The following is a 17722-nucleotide window of genomic DNA, read 5'->3' as shown; positions in this document are numbered from 1 at the left end:
AAGTTTCCTTTCATCAAGTGAAATGAGGAAGAGGATCACGCCATGAGGGCACTTTTACTGTTCTCAGGCAACATTTCACCGCTCCTAATCCCTCCCTCCGTTGACCAGCGTCATCACTTTCTCCTGTACATGCCTCTAGCCCCAACCTGGTTTAAGAGCCTTGGCAGAGGGGTGGGCTTAATGAGTAAGGCGGGCTCCTAGCCTGACTTCGAAGTGAAGACTGCCAGGCCTCTCTGTCCCGGGGGCACGACTGTCACAGCTTCCACCTCCCCCCCTCCACGAGTGGGTTTCTGGAAGTGGATCTCCAGGATGTCTTGTAGCTCCGGGCCATCCAGGACGTCAGGAATGTTGAGGACCAGCACCGACTGGGGTACAGGCTGGGGCCTGACCTGGAAAGGGAGCCAGGAGATGGGCAAAGGCTCATGCGGGTTGGGCTTGGGAGGGGGCAGAGGTTGGCGCAGGTGGTGACCCTGGGAGTATGGGAGGGGGCAGGAGGCCTGGAGAAGTAGGAAGCGAATAGGTCAGTGGGGTTTGGGGGCAGTGATTCCCTCCTTGGGCAAGTTTCTGGCATGCAGACAGGTGGCCTGGCCCAGTCGCCATCCTCATCTTCTCACTTACCTCGGCCTTCTGGATCTTCCCACTCATATAGGGAGAGACTCTCAGACAGGACTGCTGTTTACCCAGTGACACCATGAACTGGCCCATCTGGCACAGGCGCTGGGCCACTGCAGGGATGGAGCAGGAGACCTTCAGCATCCAGGGCTCTCCCTTCCCGTGGCCTGATGCCCCGGATCTCATCCCACCAGCAAGGCCCTTACCTCCAACCTCAGTAAAGCCCAGCATGACACCTCCTTGCAGCAGTTCCCTCATCTCCACGTCACCACCTCCATTCTTGGTCTTGCCAAAGAAGATCTCCAGCTTGTCCAGCAGCTCTTCCTCACTTAGCTTGAGCCCGGCAGGAAACCCACTGACCAGCACTCTCTGGTCATTCATCTGGCTGGACACCTGGGGAAAGACAGGAGGAAGTGGTCCCAGGCACAGCCCAACGCCCTTGTGCCCAGTGCATGGGGCCCCCTGGAGGGCCCAGGGCCCTGCCACTCTGTCACCTGGATGGTGGTCAGCATGGGTAGCTCCAGGGGCTGGACTTGAACCCTCAGCCGAAATCCTTCCACATTGATCTGATGCTCCTTTTGCTGCAGCACCTGCTTGGCCACTGGGGAAGGGGAGCAGGATTGGTCCTAGGAAGCCTCCCAGCCTCCCTCCCTGGGCTTCCTGGAGCTCACCATTGGGGTCATCAAAGGTCACCAGAGCAGAGCCTCCAGGCAGAGGGTAACAAATCCGCACATGGGAAACCACAGACTTGGCCATTGCCTTGCCCTTCTGAAAGTGTCCTCGGAACACCAGGGGGGACTCAGGCACAGGGAATGGGACCTGTGGGTAGGGGAGGAGAGGGTGATGCAGACTTCAAGGTTGGGGAGAGCCCCCAACTCCCTCCCAGGAGGTAAGCACCCCCGATTGTATGTGACTGATGCTGAGTGCCAGGGATTAATCCTGAAATGAGAGCTGGATGAAGAAGTGGAGTAAGTGAATAAGTGGATAAGGTCACACAGAAAGGAAATGGCAGAGCAGGAGTGAAATTACAGAATCGGACACTACTGAAGTGACTTAGCAGCAGCAGCAGCAGCAACTTTCTCTACAAGGCCACACCCCCTCGAAGCTTACCTTGCCTTGGGGGCAGTCCCTGAGATTCCTCTGCAGCTCCTGCAGCCTCATCTTTAGTCTGGCCTGTTCCTCCTGAAGGGCCTGGAGAGCCTGTTGGAGCAGAGGGGAACAACCAGAGAATGAATGAGCCAGGGGAAGGGTGCTGTGCTCTTCCGGACTCTCCAAGAGCAGGGCTGATGCTCAGCCTGAGAACAACCCAACCCATTTACCCTGGCCTGGGCTTGTCCTGGCCCAGCCTGAATGCCCTCATCTCAGCTGCTCTGAAGGGCAGGAGCCTTTGCAGCAGCCATGGCTGGGTCATTCCTGGAGCCCTAGAGTTTAACAAATGCTGATCAAAGGACTTTCCTGGTGAGTCCGGTGGTTGAGAATCCACTTTCCAATGCAGGGGACGCAGGCTTGACCTCTGGTCTGGGAACTGAGATCCACAGGTAGCAAGGAAACTAAGCCCACGTGCCACAACTATTGAACCTGCGTGCACCACAAGTGAAGACCCAGCACAGTCCAAACAAAACAGAAAACATCGATTGAGCTCCTGCTATGAGGGACTGGGCATGACACAGGGCAGTGAAGACAAAGGTCCAGCCCTCAGGCCTGTATAAAATGGTACTCAAAACGGTTCACAATCACACAATTGATGGTGGAGGACAGCAGGAATTTGGAGGAGGGACCGTCCTATAGGGGTTAACACAAGGGAGACCTAGAGGAGGAATAGGGGCTTAGAGTTGTAAGATAAGACTATCAGCTAACATTTATTAGGCACTTACTGTATATCAGGTACTGTGCTAAGACCTTTATATGAATTATATCACTCACATCTTGCAACAACCTTATGAAATAAATACATTCTTACCCTTATTTTGCAGAGGAGGAAACTGTAGTTCAGAGAGATCAGATGACTTGCCCACAGTCATCTGGCCCTAGGCAGTCTGACTCCAGACTCTTAATCTGTGCTTTACAGTGAAGAAATCAAAGTCAAAATAGGGGAGTAATTTATCCAAGATCTCCCAGCCTGTCCCATGACTGCCACCCTTTCCACTGTGCCAAGCAGCCTTTCAGACTGGGCGTGATTTGGGGCAGGTCCAGAGAGAGAGTGAGAGCTGACAAATGGCCAGGGGAATGACACCAGGGATAGGAATAAATGCACCTTTGTTTGTGGGGTGGATCGCTCACCCTGCAGTTGGAATCCTGATAAATAAGGTCAGCTCAGGGAAGTGTGAGCTCGCTAGGAAGGACGGGACTCTGTCCTGGCCATCTCAGTGTCCCCAGCACAAAACAGGCATTCAGTAAATTGTGTGTTGAGTAAATGAATGAAGTGAACGAACGACATAACAGAAGCATATTACAGAGGGTGCTGAATCATTCAGGGTGAGCTCACTCTGTTTTAAGCAGACGAAACCTAGGGCTTGATCAAGTAATGCTGGGTAATGAGTAGTGAGAAATAATCAGTGATTCCCAGGGGCAGCGAGATGACATCCATGAGTCAGGGGAGTCCATGTAGTGTCATGTGGGGAGATGGGGACTCTGACATCCTGGAGACAGCATGTCCCCACTAGAGTGGCAACCCCATCCTGGCTCTAGCCAAGTTTTCTTCACATGGAATGTGGTTTCAGTATCCTATATCGTCCCATTTCTAAGGGAAATCAGAAACCTGGATTTTTTTATTTGAAAAAGATGGCTTGACTTTAAAAATAAAATGCATTCTTGAATTGGATTCAGTCCTTAACCTATCCTCTTTTTACTTCTGCTTTAAATCTTGATCTAATTATACGTATAGTTTGAAAACCTAGTAATTGGCAAGGCTATTCAATACATAGCTTTAAATAAGTAAATTTATTTATTTTTAAAAACTTCATAAATACAATTTTAAAAAATATTCAAGAAGGGAAGTTTATCAGCAGGGAAATGGAGAACTAGTGAAGATTTCTGAAAAGGGGAGTGAGGTGATGGATACAGTGTTTGAAGAGCTCAATTTACCCATCAAAAAATGGGCAGAAAACCTATATAGACATTTCTCTGAAGAAGACATACAGATGGCCAGGAGGCACATGAAAAAAATGCTCAGCATCACTAATTATTAGAAAAATGCAAATCAAAATTACAATGATTTCAGACAAAGTCAGAATGGCCATCATAGAAAAGTCTATGAATAATAAATGCTGGAGAGGGTATGGAGAAAAGAGAACCCTCCTGCACTGTTGCAGGAAATGTAAATTGGTGCAACCAATATGGAAAACAGTATGGAGGTTCTTTGACAAACTAAAAATAGGGGCTTCCCTGGTGGTCCAGTGGCAGGGGATGTGGGTTGATCCCTGGTTGAGGAACTAAGCCTGTGTGCTGCAACTACTGAGCCCTTTCGCCACAACTGGAGTCCATGTGCCTCAATGAATGAGCCTCATGATGCAAGGAGGACCCCACAGGCTGCAACTAAGAACTGACCCTGAGGCCGCCAAAAAATAAACAACTAAAAATAGAATTACCCATTTCATCCGGCAATGTTGTTTCTGGATATATATCCGGAAAAGATGAAAACTCTAATTTGTAGAGTTTTCACTGACACATGCAGCCTAACGTTCATAGGAGCACTATTTACAATAACCACGACATGGAAGCAAGTTAAGTGTCCACCAATAGATGAATTTGGATAAAGATGTTTTATACACACAATGGAGTATTAGTCATAAAAAGAATGAAGTAACGCCATCTTGCAGCAACCTGGATGGACCTAGAGATTATCACACTAAATGACGTAAATCAGATGAGAAAGACAAATATCGTACAATATCACTTATATATGGAATCTGAAAAAAAAAGATACAAATGAATTTTTGACAAAGTGAAGACAGACATAAAGAACAAACTTACAGTTACCAAAGGAGAAAAGGGGCGAGGGAGAGATAAATTAGGAGTTTGGGATTAGCAGATGCACATTACTATGAAGAAAATAGATAAACAACAAGGACCTCTTATATCACGCAGGGAACTCTATTCAATATCTTATAATAACCTGTAATAGAGAAGACTCTGAAAAAGAATATGTATATATGTACAAGTGAATTACTTTGTTATATACCTGAAGCTAATACAACACTGTAAATCAACTATACTAAAAAAAAATAAAAGATTTCTATCTGACAGTGATGGCAGGATGAACTGGAGCAGCAGGAACTGTGGAACGAGGAAACAAGCCCAGATTCTGCAGCTCTAATTCTCACAGATGTGACAGGAGCTGACCTGAGCCTCTGGCGGTGGGCACAAGGAACACGTGCGGGTGAGTATGTCCCTTGAGGAAAAGCCCCCAGACTCTGGATGTTGTATTAAGGAGACAAAGGGGACAGACTGGAGAGACAGTGCTGAGGTTGCAGACCTGGGTGTTCAAGGATTTCATATAATGTCATTGACCTGACAGGCAAGGGAAGAGAGCCAGTAGTTATTGGGGACCTGCTAAATGCCAGGTACAGTTGGCCTCCATCCCATTTAAGTATCACGAAACTGCTTCCTATCTCCAATTCCCAGCCAAAACTTCAGACTTTTCAAGGACAACAAAGGCTGATTATAGTGATTTACTTGAATTCAGGGCTTCCCTGATAGCTCACTTGATAAAGAATCCGCCTGCAATGCAGGAGACCCCGGTTCAATTCCTGGGTTGGGAAGATCTCCTGGAGAAGGGAAAGGCTACCCACTCCAGTATTCTGGCCTGGAGAATTCCATGGACTGTATAGTCCATGGGGTTGCAAAGAGTTGGACACGGCTGAGCAACCTGCACTTGAATTCAGTTATACATGCTATTTATTTCTTTAACATTATAACATATAATTTAACATTATAACATTGGCACCAAGTTATAATATTGGCACCTGCCAATATCTGTCCAGTGCTCAAGTGAAAAAAAAAAATTTCTATCCATTTTACATTGAGCTCATTGAGACTGTAAATTCTGGATACTTAGGAGTGAATTAATGATTTGAGGTTCATTTGACTACATGCAAGCATTCTTCAGAATGCTGAAGCTGAAGCTGTAGTATTTTGGCTTCCTGATGTGAACAGCCAATTCACTGGAAAAGACCCTGATGCTGGGAAGGACTGAAGGAGAAAAGGAGAAGAGGGAGGCAGAGGATGAGATGGTTGGACAGTATCATCGATTCAGTGGATGTAAACTTGGGCAAAACTGGGAGACAGTGGTGGACCTGGAGGCCTGGCATGCTGTAGTCCACAGGGTCGCAGAATCAGACATGACTTAGGTACTGAACAATAACAACAACAAATGCATTCTCCTCCTTATTTGTGAAGTTTAGAACCTGACCACCCCTACAATAAAATCTCATGCTGTCTGTATTCATCATAGCAGTATTGGCAGGTAGTGTAATGTGACAATTAAGAACATAAATTCTGGGGCCAAACCTCCAGGACTTACATCCAGCTGTTCTTACTACTGCAAGACAATGGGCAAGTTGTTTAACTCTCTGTACCTTGGTTTAATCTATAAAATGGGGATACCAATTTCTACCTATGTATAATTTTATTTGTAAAAGTAGTTTATGGCATCTGATGAGTGTTATGTTAAATGTTTTGTATTTAATAATCCCCATTTGATAGTTGAGGAACCTGAGATCCGTTAAGGTTAAATAATAGGGAAGTTTCCTGGTGGTCTAGTGGTTAAGATTCTGGGCTTTCAATGCCATGGCCCGGGTTCAATCCCTGGTCAGGGGACTAAGATCCTCTAAGCCAGTGGTCCCCAACCTTTTTGGCACCAGGAACCAGTTTCACGGAAGACAATTTTTCCGTGGACTGGGGAGGAGGATGGTTTGGGGACAATTCAAGCGCATTACATTTATTATGCACTTTATTTCTATTGGGGCTTCCCTAGTGGCTCAGACAATAAAGAATCTGCCTGCAATGCAGGAGACCTGAATTTGATCCCTGGGTTGGGAAGATCCTCCTGAAGGTGGGCATGGCAACCCACTCCAGTATTCTTGCCTGGAGAATCCTGACTGGCTATAGTCCATTGGTTGCAAAGAGTCAGACATGACTGAGTGACTAACACTATTTCTATTATTATTACATCGGCTCCACCTCATATCATCAAGCATTAGATCCTGGAGGTTGAGGACCCCTGATATAGATTTTATGCTCTGTGCCATGCAGTCCTATATTATAGACTCTGGAGACATAGCAATGAAATAAAAAAAAGGAAAATATGTTCCCCCTTCATCTGGTTATGTCCTAGTGCAAGTCATGCAGTGGGACCAAAAATAACAAAAAATACCCTTAGTGGGCAAAAGTGAGTCAAACCCAAGGGTACTGAAGACACATGGTGTCAGGAACAGGACTTGGTGGATAGGACTCTGGGTTAGAACAGTATGTGCTAATGATAGAAGCCAAAAACGTGGAAGAACCCATCCAGAGACATAATGAGTGATCTTTGGGACTTCCCTGACAGTCCAGTGGTTAAGAATCCATGCTTCCACTGGAGAGGGCAGGGGTTTGATCCCCAGTCAGGGAACTAAGATTCTGTATACTGGGCAGCACAGCAGAAAAAAAAAAAAAATCTTCCAAGATACCTAGTCAGTTTTCAGGAAAGATAAATGAATGTAGAGGATTCTCAGGTGGCCCTAGGGGTAAAGAAACCACCTGCCAATGCATGAGACACAGGTTCGATCCCTGGGTTGGGAAGATACCCTGGAGGAGGAAATGGCAACCCACTCCAGTATTCTTGCCTGGAGAATCCCATGGACAGAGGATCTTGGTGGGCTACAGTTGCAAGCTCTTTGCATAGGGTTGCAAAGAGTCAGACACGACTGAAGCAGCTTAGCATGCACACAGGCAGAGGAATACTGAGAGGAAAAAGAGGCCATAGTCAGGACAGGGCCAGGGCCAGAATTAGGTAGTGTCAGAGACACAAAGGAAGAAGAAAAATAAAACAGCGAAAGAAAAAGAAGGCTACAGGGAAGTCCCCTCCCTCATTTGCTTCCATATTCACTCATACAACTATCAACTACGAGGCATCTACTGTGTGCCGGACCCTACTCTAGGCTCTGGGGATACAGTAGTGAACCAAACAGAGAAAACTTCATTGTGGAGTTTTTACATTCTAGGGGATGAGCCATATGTGTATGTGTGTATTTGTGCTCCTGTCTTACTCTTTGTGACCCCATGCACTGTAGCCCACCAGGCTCCTCTGTCCATGGGATTCTCCAGGCAAGAATACTGGAGTAGGTTGCTATTTCTTTCTCCAGGGGATCTTCCTAACCCAGGTCTCCTGCATTGCAGACAGATGCTTTACCATCTGAGCCACCAGTCATTTCCTTCTCCAGGAGATCTTCCCAACCCAGGGATCAAACCTGCATCTCCTGCATTGGCAGGCAGATTCTTTACCATTGATATAGGCCATGAGCATAAACATGAGAGTTATCCATGCAGAGATATTTAAAGTCACAAACTAAATGAGATTAACAAGAAGGGGTTCAAGTGCTGATTTCTGGGGCATCCAACACTAAGAGATCAGGAAACAAGGTAGAACCAGCTGAGGAGAATGCAGAAGAGGGGCTAGTGAAACCGGAGGGAGAGCAGGCATGAAGAACAACACGTTGAAGGAGGAAGAGCCTGGGCTGGGCACAGTGCTGCTAACAGGCCTTCTGCCAGGAGGCATGATAGTGACCTCTGAGATTGAGCAAAAAATCCTCAAAAAAATAGTCCTGCTTATCATAAGGAAAGGTTGGCACACATACAAGAATGATTACTGTAGCCTTGTTTACAACAGAAAAAAAAAAAAAAAGAAATCTACATGGCCAACAGGAGAGAAACAATTCAATATAAAATATTAGGTGCTATGTGCTTAGTCTGTCTGACTGTGATCCCATGGCCTGTAGCCTGCCAGGCTCTTCTGTCCATGGGATTTTTCAGGCAAGAACACTGGAGTGGGTTGCCATTTCCTCCTCCAGGGGATCTTCCTGACCCAGGGATTGAACTGGCATCTCCTACATCTTCTGCATTGGCAAGTGGATTCTTTACCACTGAGCCACCTGGTAAAGCCCATATAAAATATTACATAGCAATTAAAACACATAGTAAAGAGGAACATTTAACATGAAATGCTCACAATAAACCAAAAAATCAAAATATAAAATTGCCTATATTCTTCCTAGTCTATTGATTTTAAACATTTTAACTCATGAAGATATTTATTAAAGTATAGAAATGCAAAAAAATTCTTGGAAGCTAGACATCACAATGTCATTAATACAGGTTGTCTCTCAGCAACGAATTTAGGGTGATTTTTTTTTTTTGAACTCTAATTCTAGGTTTATTCAACACAATTATTTTACTCTACTCAACAAACACAACATTATCTAAAATGCTACAAAGTTACGAAACTCAAAACAGAAAATTTATAGTACTGACTGTACAATAAAAGCCAGAAAAGCCATGTACACGTTGCCAAGGTAACCTGCAGGACCACCACGAATACCAACAGTGTGGGGGTTCTGTGGTGACCTGGCACACCTGGCTCTCAACTTACCAATTTCAGACAGAGAGGGAGACGTGGGGCGGGGGGTGGTGGTGTGTGCACACACACGTCTAAAAAGAACCATTTGGGTAGATAACTGGAGATATCTTACCCTACAGGTCAGGAGAGGACTCAGGCAGGGAGCAGGGCCAGGCTAACAGGAATGGCCATTGTGTAAAAGCATGTCCTTTCCTGTGGGACTCCACAGGCCTCCAAGTCATCTGTAGAATGGGAAAACGTGCTCCCAGGCTGGCGTTGATCCATCACTAGGAGCCCCCTGCTCATCTCTGTTGGCTTTGCCACCAAACCGACTCTCAGGAACTAGAAATGTGGAAGCTTTCTAGCTAGAAAACAGGAGGGGATCATTACAAGCAAGTCGCCAACCAAACCAAACCCACAACACTCTACAGCTGGAACTCTGCTGCCCCGGGAACATCTCAACTGCTCCCTTCACCTTCCAAGTCTGCCCCTGAGGAGGGATTTCTTTCCTACCAATCCTTCTTCAGCTAGAAAAGTGACAGAAATGAGTTGGATGGGGTAGAGCTTCAGTGGCCCTGATTATCGGGAGGAGCTGGAACTAGAGTGTCTCTTGTTGTGGCGGCAGCCCCGGGAGAACGGGATCGTGGGAGCACCAGGGACTTGAGTCTGTCGAGGGGAACATGACCTTCTCCTCATCCTTGCACCTGCGCCATGTGGGAAGCAGTGGCAGCATTCTTCGGGGGCAGGTGGGGGGGATTGCCTGGGGGGTGGCCAAGGCCAAGGGGCCGTAGAAGCAGTAGCCATGATATCCTGGTTGTTGATTTATTCTCTGTCCATGAGCTTCACCGCCTTCTCAGTCTCATGTGGATTTTCAAACTCATGCATAGGCACAGCCTTTAAACAGATGGGGGTGGATGCTTTCTACAGGCATATGTCAATCATTTCAATTTTCCCAGAGGTGGAGAATATCTTCATGATGTGATCCTTGATCACATTCCTGGTGAGCCTCCCCAGGTGTTCTTTGGTGGGTTTAGGGGAAGGGTTCTTTTCCTTTCCTTTTCATCTCTTTCAGCTGGTTTACATTTGGAGCGTGAACGCCACCTGTTGTCATGTCTGTGCCAAGAAGGACTTGGAGAGCCAGAGGAGCTGCTGGAGCTGGAGCTGGGGAACATGCTGGAACTTCCTGAGCAGTTTGATGCTGAAGATGAGCTGGAACCACTGATGGAGGCTGTGCTGGTGCTCGAGCCCAGACTGGAGGCAGAACTGGACTGAGACCTGAAGCTGCTGCTACCACTGGAAGTGCTGTGCCTCTTTTGACTTTTATCTCTGCAGGGACATCACTTTGCCAACAAAGGTCCATCTAGTCAAAACTATGGTTTTTCTAGTAGTCATGTACAGATGTGAGAGTTAGACCATAAAGCAACCTGAGCACCAAAGAATTGATGGTTTCAAATTGTGTTGAAGAAGACTCTTGTGAGTCCCTTGGACAGCAAGGAGATCAAACCAATGAATTCTAAAAGAAATCAACCCTGAATATTCACTGGAAGGAATGAGGCTAAAGCTGAAGCTCCAACTGGCCACCTGATGTGAAGAGCTGACACATCAGAAAAGACCCGGATGCTGGGAAAGATTAAAGGCAGGAGGAGAAGCGGGTGACACAGGATGAGACGGTTGGATGGCATCACCAACTCAATAGACATGAGTTTGAGGAAACTCCAGGAGTTGGTGATGGAAAGGGAAGCCTGGCATGCTGAAGTCCATGGGGTTGCAAAGAGTTGGATACGACTGAGCGACTGAACTGACTGACTGAAGCTCCTTTTTTCCAGTTCCAATGAAACCACTCCCCCTTTCTGGGGTGTTCAAAGCAGCAATGGTGGTCTCACTTATCTGAACTCTCACTTCTAACTTGAATCTGAAAAAGGATCCCTAATTGACTGCAATTTGTGCCAGAGGGCATCATCTTCCCACCACTGTGGCTTCCTCCTGCTCTCGGGGTGATTTTTCAGAATTACAGTTTTCTAAAACCACCTTCCTTATTTCCCGTTTAAGAGGAAAGTCCCTCTAAGAGAGCAGTTTTAGGACTTCCTTGATGGTCCAGTAGTTAAGAATTTGCCTGCCTGGGATGAATCAAGAGAGTAGCATTGAAATGTATACATTACCATATGTAAAATTTGATAGCCAGTGGAAATTTGCTGTATGACGTGGGGAGCTCAAATCCAGTGCTCTATGACAACCTAGAGGGGTGGCATGGGGTGGCAGATGGGAGAGCGAAGTTCAAGAGGAAGAGGACATACATATACTTAATGGCTGACTCATATTGATAAATGATAGAAACCAATACAATGTTGTAAAGCGATTATACTCCAGTTAAAAATAAATACATTAAAAAAAAATCCACTTGCCAATGTAGGGGACTCAGGTTCGATCCTTGATCTGGAAAGATCCCACATACCTCAGAGCAACTAAGCCACAACTACTTGGCCTATGCTCTAGAGCCCAGAGCCACAACTTCTGAGCCCATACACCTAGAGCCGGCGTTCTGCCACAGGGGAAGCCACTGCAATGAGAAGCCGGCATTCCGCAGCTAGAGAGTAGCCCCCCAGTCACCGCAACTAGAGTCTACTTGGAACAGTGAAGACCCAGCACAGTCAAAAATAAATAAAATAATTTTAAAAAGAGAGAAGGCAGTTTTAGCAGAGTGGTAGGAGTGAGGTGGGGGTGAATCAAGATCGTCCTGGGGAACTGGGGTTCTGAAAAGGTTGGTACTTTTAACAATAATGAGGAGGTATTGAGCACTTAGTATATGCCAAGCAGAGTGCTCAGTGTTCACTGTGTATTTTAGGGATTATTTAGTTTAATTCTTGCAGATAGGTATTCATCTGTGGAAGTGTTACTGCTATTCCCATCATATGGATAAGGGTATAGGACTTATATAATTGTACCCCACTCTAGTACTCTTGCCTGGAAAATTCCATGGACGGAGGAGCCTGGTAGGCTGCAGTCCATGGGGTCGCTAAGAGTCAGACATGACTGAACAGCTTCACTTTCACTTTTCACTTTCCTGCATTGGAGAAGGAAATGGCAACCCACTCCAGTGTTCTTGCCTGGAGAATCCCAGGGATGGAGAAGCCTGGTGGGCTGCCGTCTATGGGGTCATACACGACTGAAGTGACTTAGCAGCAGCAGCAGCAGAGAGGCTAAGAACTTGCCCAGGGCCCCACAATTGGAGGAACCAGGTTCTGAAACCAGTCAGGCTGGCTCTGAAGTCTGGGGTCTTTCTTCCTACATTTGAGAGGCAGATGAAACATTTCCAAGAAAGAGATCTATGTATTTGTAACAGATGGGGTAGTATGATAGTATGAGGGTGAGAAAGGCTGAAGAGTTTAGATGAGATTCATTCATTCAACAGATGTTTACTGAGTGCCTACTGCACGCCAGGCACTGGTGATCAAAGTTGGACAGGCTGAAACAGAGGACCAGCCAGCAGAGGGCTTAGTCTATCGTGAGCCGGGGCATTCATGGGTTGGGAAAGGGGGGACCAGAGCAGACGGGGGTAGAAGGGGTGGGGGTTAGGTCTCAGAAGAGGAACACTTCCCTTCATCCTGAAGAGAGTCCTAGGTTAAGCTGAAATGGAAATGTAAGGAGGGGAGGAATTTGTTAAGGAGGATCTCAGGAGATAAAGGTGTGACCAATTCCTGAATTTTTAGAGGTCACATAACCCTTTTGAGTATATAATGAAAATGATGGAATCTTCCTCCAGAAAAATGCACATCCACACAAGGAATTCATGATCTCCTGTGGTGCAGTTTTTAGAACTGTCTCTGAGGCAGTTAGAGGACCAACACCCTAGAGATGTCATCCCAGCTGGTCTCTCCCTGGACCTTCTGCAGGTCTAAGAGATGGGCAGGAAGAGGCTTGCTTGCTAGACTCAAAGAAACCAGGAAAAGGCTTGCTTGCTTGCTAGACTCTTGAGAAACCGGTAGATTTCTGGCCAAAAGGGGCGCTCCTCTGATTCTTCCCACCCCCAAAACCCTCCTCCTCACCGACACAGTCTGGGATCCAGTTGGCAAGAGCTGGGCACACATTGGCAGAATCCCCAGTAACGAAAATTGCTTGAACTTTGAGGAGCTTTGGTCTCGCCCACCGGAGCCTGGAAGACACTTCTTCCTTATGCAGGCTGTTTGCTTTCACTTTCCTTTCGTTGAAGTCCCCGCCCCTCCCACGCTCCACCCCTGGGTGGCTTCCTGGCCTTCAAAGTTGACTTCCCCCAGCTATGAGGCCTCAGGTAAGTTACCCTACAAGCAAATACAAACTGAATGCTGGCCCAAATCAGCCGTTCCTTCCAGTGTAGCGATCCCAGTACAGGCCTATTTGTAAAATTTTGTCTGCTTTGTTAATGGCTTAGAATGTTACCCAGAACATGCAGATGTTGATAATTGCAAACATGATAGATAAAAGCCCCATGTTCGCCAAACTGTGGTAATAGCCAGTATTTGAGAGCTGTTAATGTCCAATTCTGCTTTTCATGAATTAACCTTCAAAATGACCCCTCAAAGTTGGTTTTATTTTTTCCATTCTACAGATGAGATTCTAAATTTGTAAGACACAGTATAGAAACTTGCTCAAAGTCCCACTGCTTGAAGTGATAAATATCCAAGTACTTGAATTTTTGCCACGGAGGGTTTATATTTTGGTTCCATTTGTGACTCTTGAGTAGGCAAGCTGTTAACACTTACTGGAGACATCCAGGGCTTCCCTGGTAAAGAATCTGCCTGTAATGCAAGAGACCTGGGTTTGATCCTTTGGTTGAGAAGATCCCCTGGAGAAGGGAATGGGTCCCCCCTGTATTCTTTTTTCTCCCCCCCTGTATTCTTGCCTGGAGAATTTCATAGAGCCATTCAGCACTCAAAGGTGAGTCAAATCCAAGTATAATTAAATACTGCAGGATGTCTTATATTTTCACCCAATCCAGGGTTTCCCACTATTTCGGGCCCCTTTCTCAATCAATCCCTGTACTCCTCATGTTAGTATGCCAAGTTTGAGGCTTGGCAAGTAGGCCCATTTGAATCCTAGTCCATTTAGTAGCTTAGAACCAGCTTGGCTAGAGAGCCTATTTCATCAGGAAAACCTGGTCACAGTTAAGTACCCAATGAGAGGTGAAATGTCAGCTAAAAGGGCCAAATGCCTTTTCTGCAGTCCAGTGGTGCCAAGTCAGAGCCTAAACCCCTTTCTTGCCAGACCATTTGGGATCTCTCCCTTACGCAACCAGGAATGGTGGCACTGTGGCTCAAGCCTTCATTGCTGGTGTCCATCCCCATCTACAGCAGTTCTCCAGTGTGGTTCTCTTCCAAATAGCACTTGAATAATCTGGCACAGGGGTTCAACAAACCACAATTCAGCAATTCTCAATCCAAAGGAGATGGTGTGCTCTTAGAGGGGTCTTCAGATGTTACAATGTATGTGTGTGTGTGTGGAGGGTTCTCTAAACATGTAACGGGGTGGAAGCCAGGGAAGCTTAAACAAGTTCACACGTAAAATTGTCCAGATAGCTCTTCTGGGGGAACAGGACAGTATCACATTCTACCCGTCAGTCAGACCATTAAAGGATTATGAGGCTGAGGACAGAAGTAGCCCATGTCTCATAAAAGCAGACATAGCTTTTATTTTACATTCTCCCACAGTCCCTCATGCACCAATGTCATTTTCCAGTTTAATAACACAGGAAATAGGCAGACACATGCACACTTTTAAAATATTTTTATTAACTAAGACAGACCTAAAACCGCAGCTTCTGGAAGAACCATTTGTTCTTGCCAGTCTTGTATCTGGAGGGGGGAAGAAAAAAGACACAAATGAGAGCAGGAATCACAGAAGACAAAACTGTCTTCATGGAGGACAGTGAAACCACACTCCAACATTCACTACCAAAGCCTTCTTACCTCTCCTCAAACTTGACCTTTGCCTCTCGTCGGGCCTTGCGTTTGAGAGCAGGGTCTCTGAAGACATCCTTGTTGACAACAGTTTTGTCCAAGGGGATATCCACAGAGTACCTGGGGACAATGGTAGGAAGGTAGGAGCAGCCCACAGGCCGCCAGGGCCCTCTCCCCTCCATCCCACTCCTGGGACACTGGCATGTTACGGCCTGACTCTACAGGAGTTATCAACACAGGCTAAAGTCCCGATGACATTTTCTGGAAACATCCAATTTTAACAAAATCATCTACGCAGATTCAAACCACTGAAAAACTTCATGCTTCCTTCTCTCAATTTCCCACAACAACCCTATCCTATAATACTATTATCCTTGAGAGAGAAAGAGGGCAGGCCAGATCCTGTGTTTTACTGTGGCTGCAAACAAATGGAACAATCTCTCCTTAACACCTAAGCTTGGCCAAGTCAGGGAAGACACTTCAGAAGTGTTTTCACAGGAAAGTGAACAGTGAAGTCGCTCAGTCGTGTCCGACTCTTTGCGACCCCGTGGACTGTAGCCCACCAGGCTCCTCCGTCCATGGGACTCTCCAGGCAAGAGTACTGGAATGGGTTGCCATTTCCTTCTCCAGGGGATCTTCCCGACCCAGGGATCGAACCCAGGTTTCCCACACCGCAGGCAGATGCTTTAACCTCTGAGCCTCCAGGGAAGCCCAAAGTGAACAGTAAGAGAGACAATACTGGAAACCACTGCCAATGACAAATTCAAAATGATGTCTCTCCCCACACTACAGTGGCCACCAGGTTGTCCTCTTATTCAGTAGGGCAGAGAAGGGGAAAAGAGAAGTCATTTTCATTTCCATTCTTGAGATGCTCACCTTGTGGGCATGAGGTGATTATAATTATAAACTTTCACAAAAGACTTGATCTTTGACCTCTTGGCGATTTTCTTCTTGCCCATGGCAGCTGTCACTTTGCGGGGATAGCGATCAATTCCAGCCACTAGAGCATGGCTGTAGGGTCGGTCTGAGGTGCCGTCATCAATGTTCTGAAGGAGCAAGAATTACATGTTACCAGCCATTTAGGCCCTGTGCTAGAATAACCCTGTCCCTAGGCCTCTCAGACCCATTACCGTAAAAACCACACAGCAAACATTCTAAGTGCTATGCTAGATGCCCAAAGAGTAACAGTGAAAAGGGAGGTATCTTTCCCACTGGGAAGGCAGGGTGCCTGGGAAGTAAAAGACTTAAATTGTAACGACAATGAACAATTATAATTAGTGATTGCTATATGTCAAGCACCAGTTCTCAGGACTTTACTCTTAATCTCCTCCAGAGGTAGAGACAGGATGTGGGAGATGGAGGAAGGAGAACCAAGGGCACCCCAGTTAAAAACAGTGATATAGGTGACCAGAGCTTAGGGAAATGTCATAAAAGGCTGGAGACGTAGGCAGAAAGCAAACACCGAAGAGCTAGGTTATGCTAAGTGACCATTTGGACTAGAAAAAATTTCTCCTCTTTTCACGGAGTCCCTTGCAGCGGCACAGGTGAAACTCTACACCTCTAAACCTCTGCAATAGAAAGCAACCCTGCAGTAACGGTAAGGACTGGACATGACGACACCTATAAGACAGTGCCACGGACCAAGCAAGAGTTCATAAACCTTGGCCGTCACTATTATTAAAAGCCTCTCTGACAGAGGACAGCGTTAGGTGTTAACTACCCAACTGAACTCCCGTTTGTTTATTTTGCGTCTTTCTCAAAAGGTCTCATGCATTCACAACCCCCCCGCCCCGCAATGCTCACGGAGTAATGACCCCAAACTGGGTCTTGAATTTCAAGCTGCCCACCAGCCCAGCCCATTCACGGGATAAAGGCGCACAGGCCCGGGGGGCTGGTACCTTCACGATGACCGCTTTGCGTCCGGAGTAGCGACCGGCCAGGACCAGTACCACCTTCCCGGGTTTCATGAACTTGCCCATTTCTGCAGAGGAAGGAGAAGGGGTCGCTCAGAAATCCGCCAGCTCAGGCTGTGGGCCCCGGAACTTCAGCTGCGCTCACTGCCGTCTCGGTTCAGGTTGCCTGCGGGCCCTGCTCGCACAACAGGACCTGGTAGGAAGCCGCCAGAGACCGGAGAAGGGAAAGCACCACGCACCACCCCGCAACTCGACTCCTAGGCCTCGGATGGCGGCGGATTGGAAACCCCAACCACCACCACTACTCACCGGTAGCTACCACTCGGGACTACAGCAGAAAGGAAGAAAGGGCACTTCCGTTAACCTTTCACCCCGAGGAGCGTGATCTCACTTCCTGTCCCGCCTCTTTGGGCTTCTCCCCGCCTCTTCCGAGGCGCTTAGAATCTGTGTTGAAGGAGGAAGAAGTTCTTGAGGCTAAAGTCAAGTCTGGCGGCTCGTTTATTCAAATCAAACTTTATTAGCAGCTCCAGCAGTAGACGGGGCAAAGGAATTTTGTCTCTCGCGGAATGCTTTTAAGATGGACACAGCTGCTCCGCTGCTCCACTTGTTGTAGGTCCTTTCTCTGGCGCTAGAGGGTGGGGAGACACAGTTTGAAATTTCCTTTTTTGCCTTGG

General features: G+C 46.9%; 2 protein-coding genes and 1 pseudogene across 3 annotated transcripts; all 3 read right to left on the bottom strand.

Annotated features, from left to right (window-relative positions):
* Positions 1-35: 35 nt before the first annotated feature.
* Positions 36-17437, bottom strand: IFI35 (interferon induced protein 35). Its single transcript, XM_004012955.6, has 8 exons — positions 17358-17437; positions 13249-17223; positions 1723-1812; positions 1284-1431; positions 1107-1213; positions 819-1005; positions 619-725; positions 36-389 (listed from the first exon to the last, which is right to left on the bottom strand). Exons 2-8 carry the CDS (start codon positions 13288-13290, stop codon positions 198-200), a joined length of 873 nt encoding a protein of 290 aa, XP_004013004.2. The 5' UTR covers positions 13291-17223; positions 17358-17437; the 3' UTR covers positions 36-197.
* LOC105611409 (RNA-binding protein with serine-rich domain 1-like) lies at positions 9577-10542 on the bottom strand (annotated as a pseudogene).
* RPL27 (ribosomal protein L27) lies at positions 14946-17437 on the bottom strand. Of its 2 annotated transcripts, none has more exons than XM_042256003.2 (5): positions 17358-17437; positions 17034-17223; positions 16012-16181; positions 15145-15255; positions 14946-15030 (listed from the first exon to the last, which is right to left on the bottom strand). In XM_042256003.2, exons 2-5 carry the CDS (start codon positions 17112-17114, stop codon positions 14982-14984), a joined length of 411 nt encoding a protein of 136 aa, XP_042111937.1. In that variant the 5' UTR covers positions 17115-17223; positions 17358-17437; the 3' UTR covers positions 14946-14981. The 2 variants fall into 2 exon arrangements, with proteins under 2 accessions (XP_042111937.1, XP_014954285.3); XM_015098799.4 differs by having other exon boundaries at positions 17034-17116.
* Positions 17438-17722: the final 285 nt, after the last annotated feature.

Source organism: Ovis aries, chromosome 11 (genome assembly GCF_016772045.2).
Source record: "Ovis aries strain OAR_USU_Benz2616 breed Rambouillet chromosome 11, ARS-UI_Ramb_v3.0, whole genome shotgun sequence".
NCBI lineage: Eukaryota > Metazoa > Chordata > Mammalia > Artiodactyla > Bovidae > Ovis > Ovis aries.
This window is presented reverse-complemented; position numbering and strand designations above follow the sequence as displayed.

Bases quoted from the DNA above. Each gene is read 5' to 3' on its own strand.
- IFI35 (XM_004012955.6), bottom strand. From the start codon at position 13,290: ATGTGTGCCCAGCTCTTGCCAACTGGATCCCAGACTGTGTCG. The intron at 1,813-13,248 runs GTGAGGAGGAGG...CTGCTCCAACAG, and splicing joins CTGGATCCCAGACTGTGTCG to GCTCTCCAGGCCCTTCAGGA. The intron at 390-618 runs GTAAGTGAGAAG...CTCCCTTTCCAG, and splicing joins GGAAGATCCAGAAGGCCGAG to GTCAGGCCCCAGCCTGTACC.
- RPL27 (XM_042256003.2), bottom strand. From the start codon at position 17,114: ATGGGCAAGTTCATGAAACCCGGGAAGGTGGTACTGGTCCTGGCCGGT. The intron at 16,182-17,033 runs GTACCAGCCCCC...TTGCTCCTTCAG, and splicing joins GCAAAGCGGTCATCGTGAAG to AACATTGATGACGGCACCTC. The intron at 15,256-16,011 runs GTGAGCATCTCA...CATTGTCCCCAG, and splicing joins AATCACCTCATGCCCACAAG to GTACTCTGTGGATATCCCCT.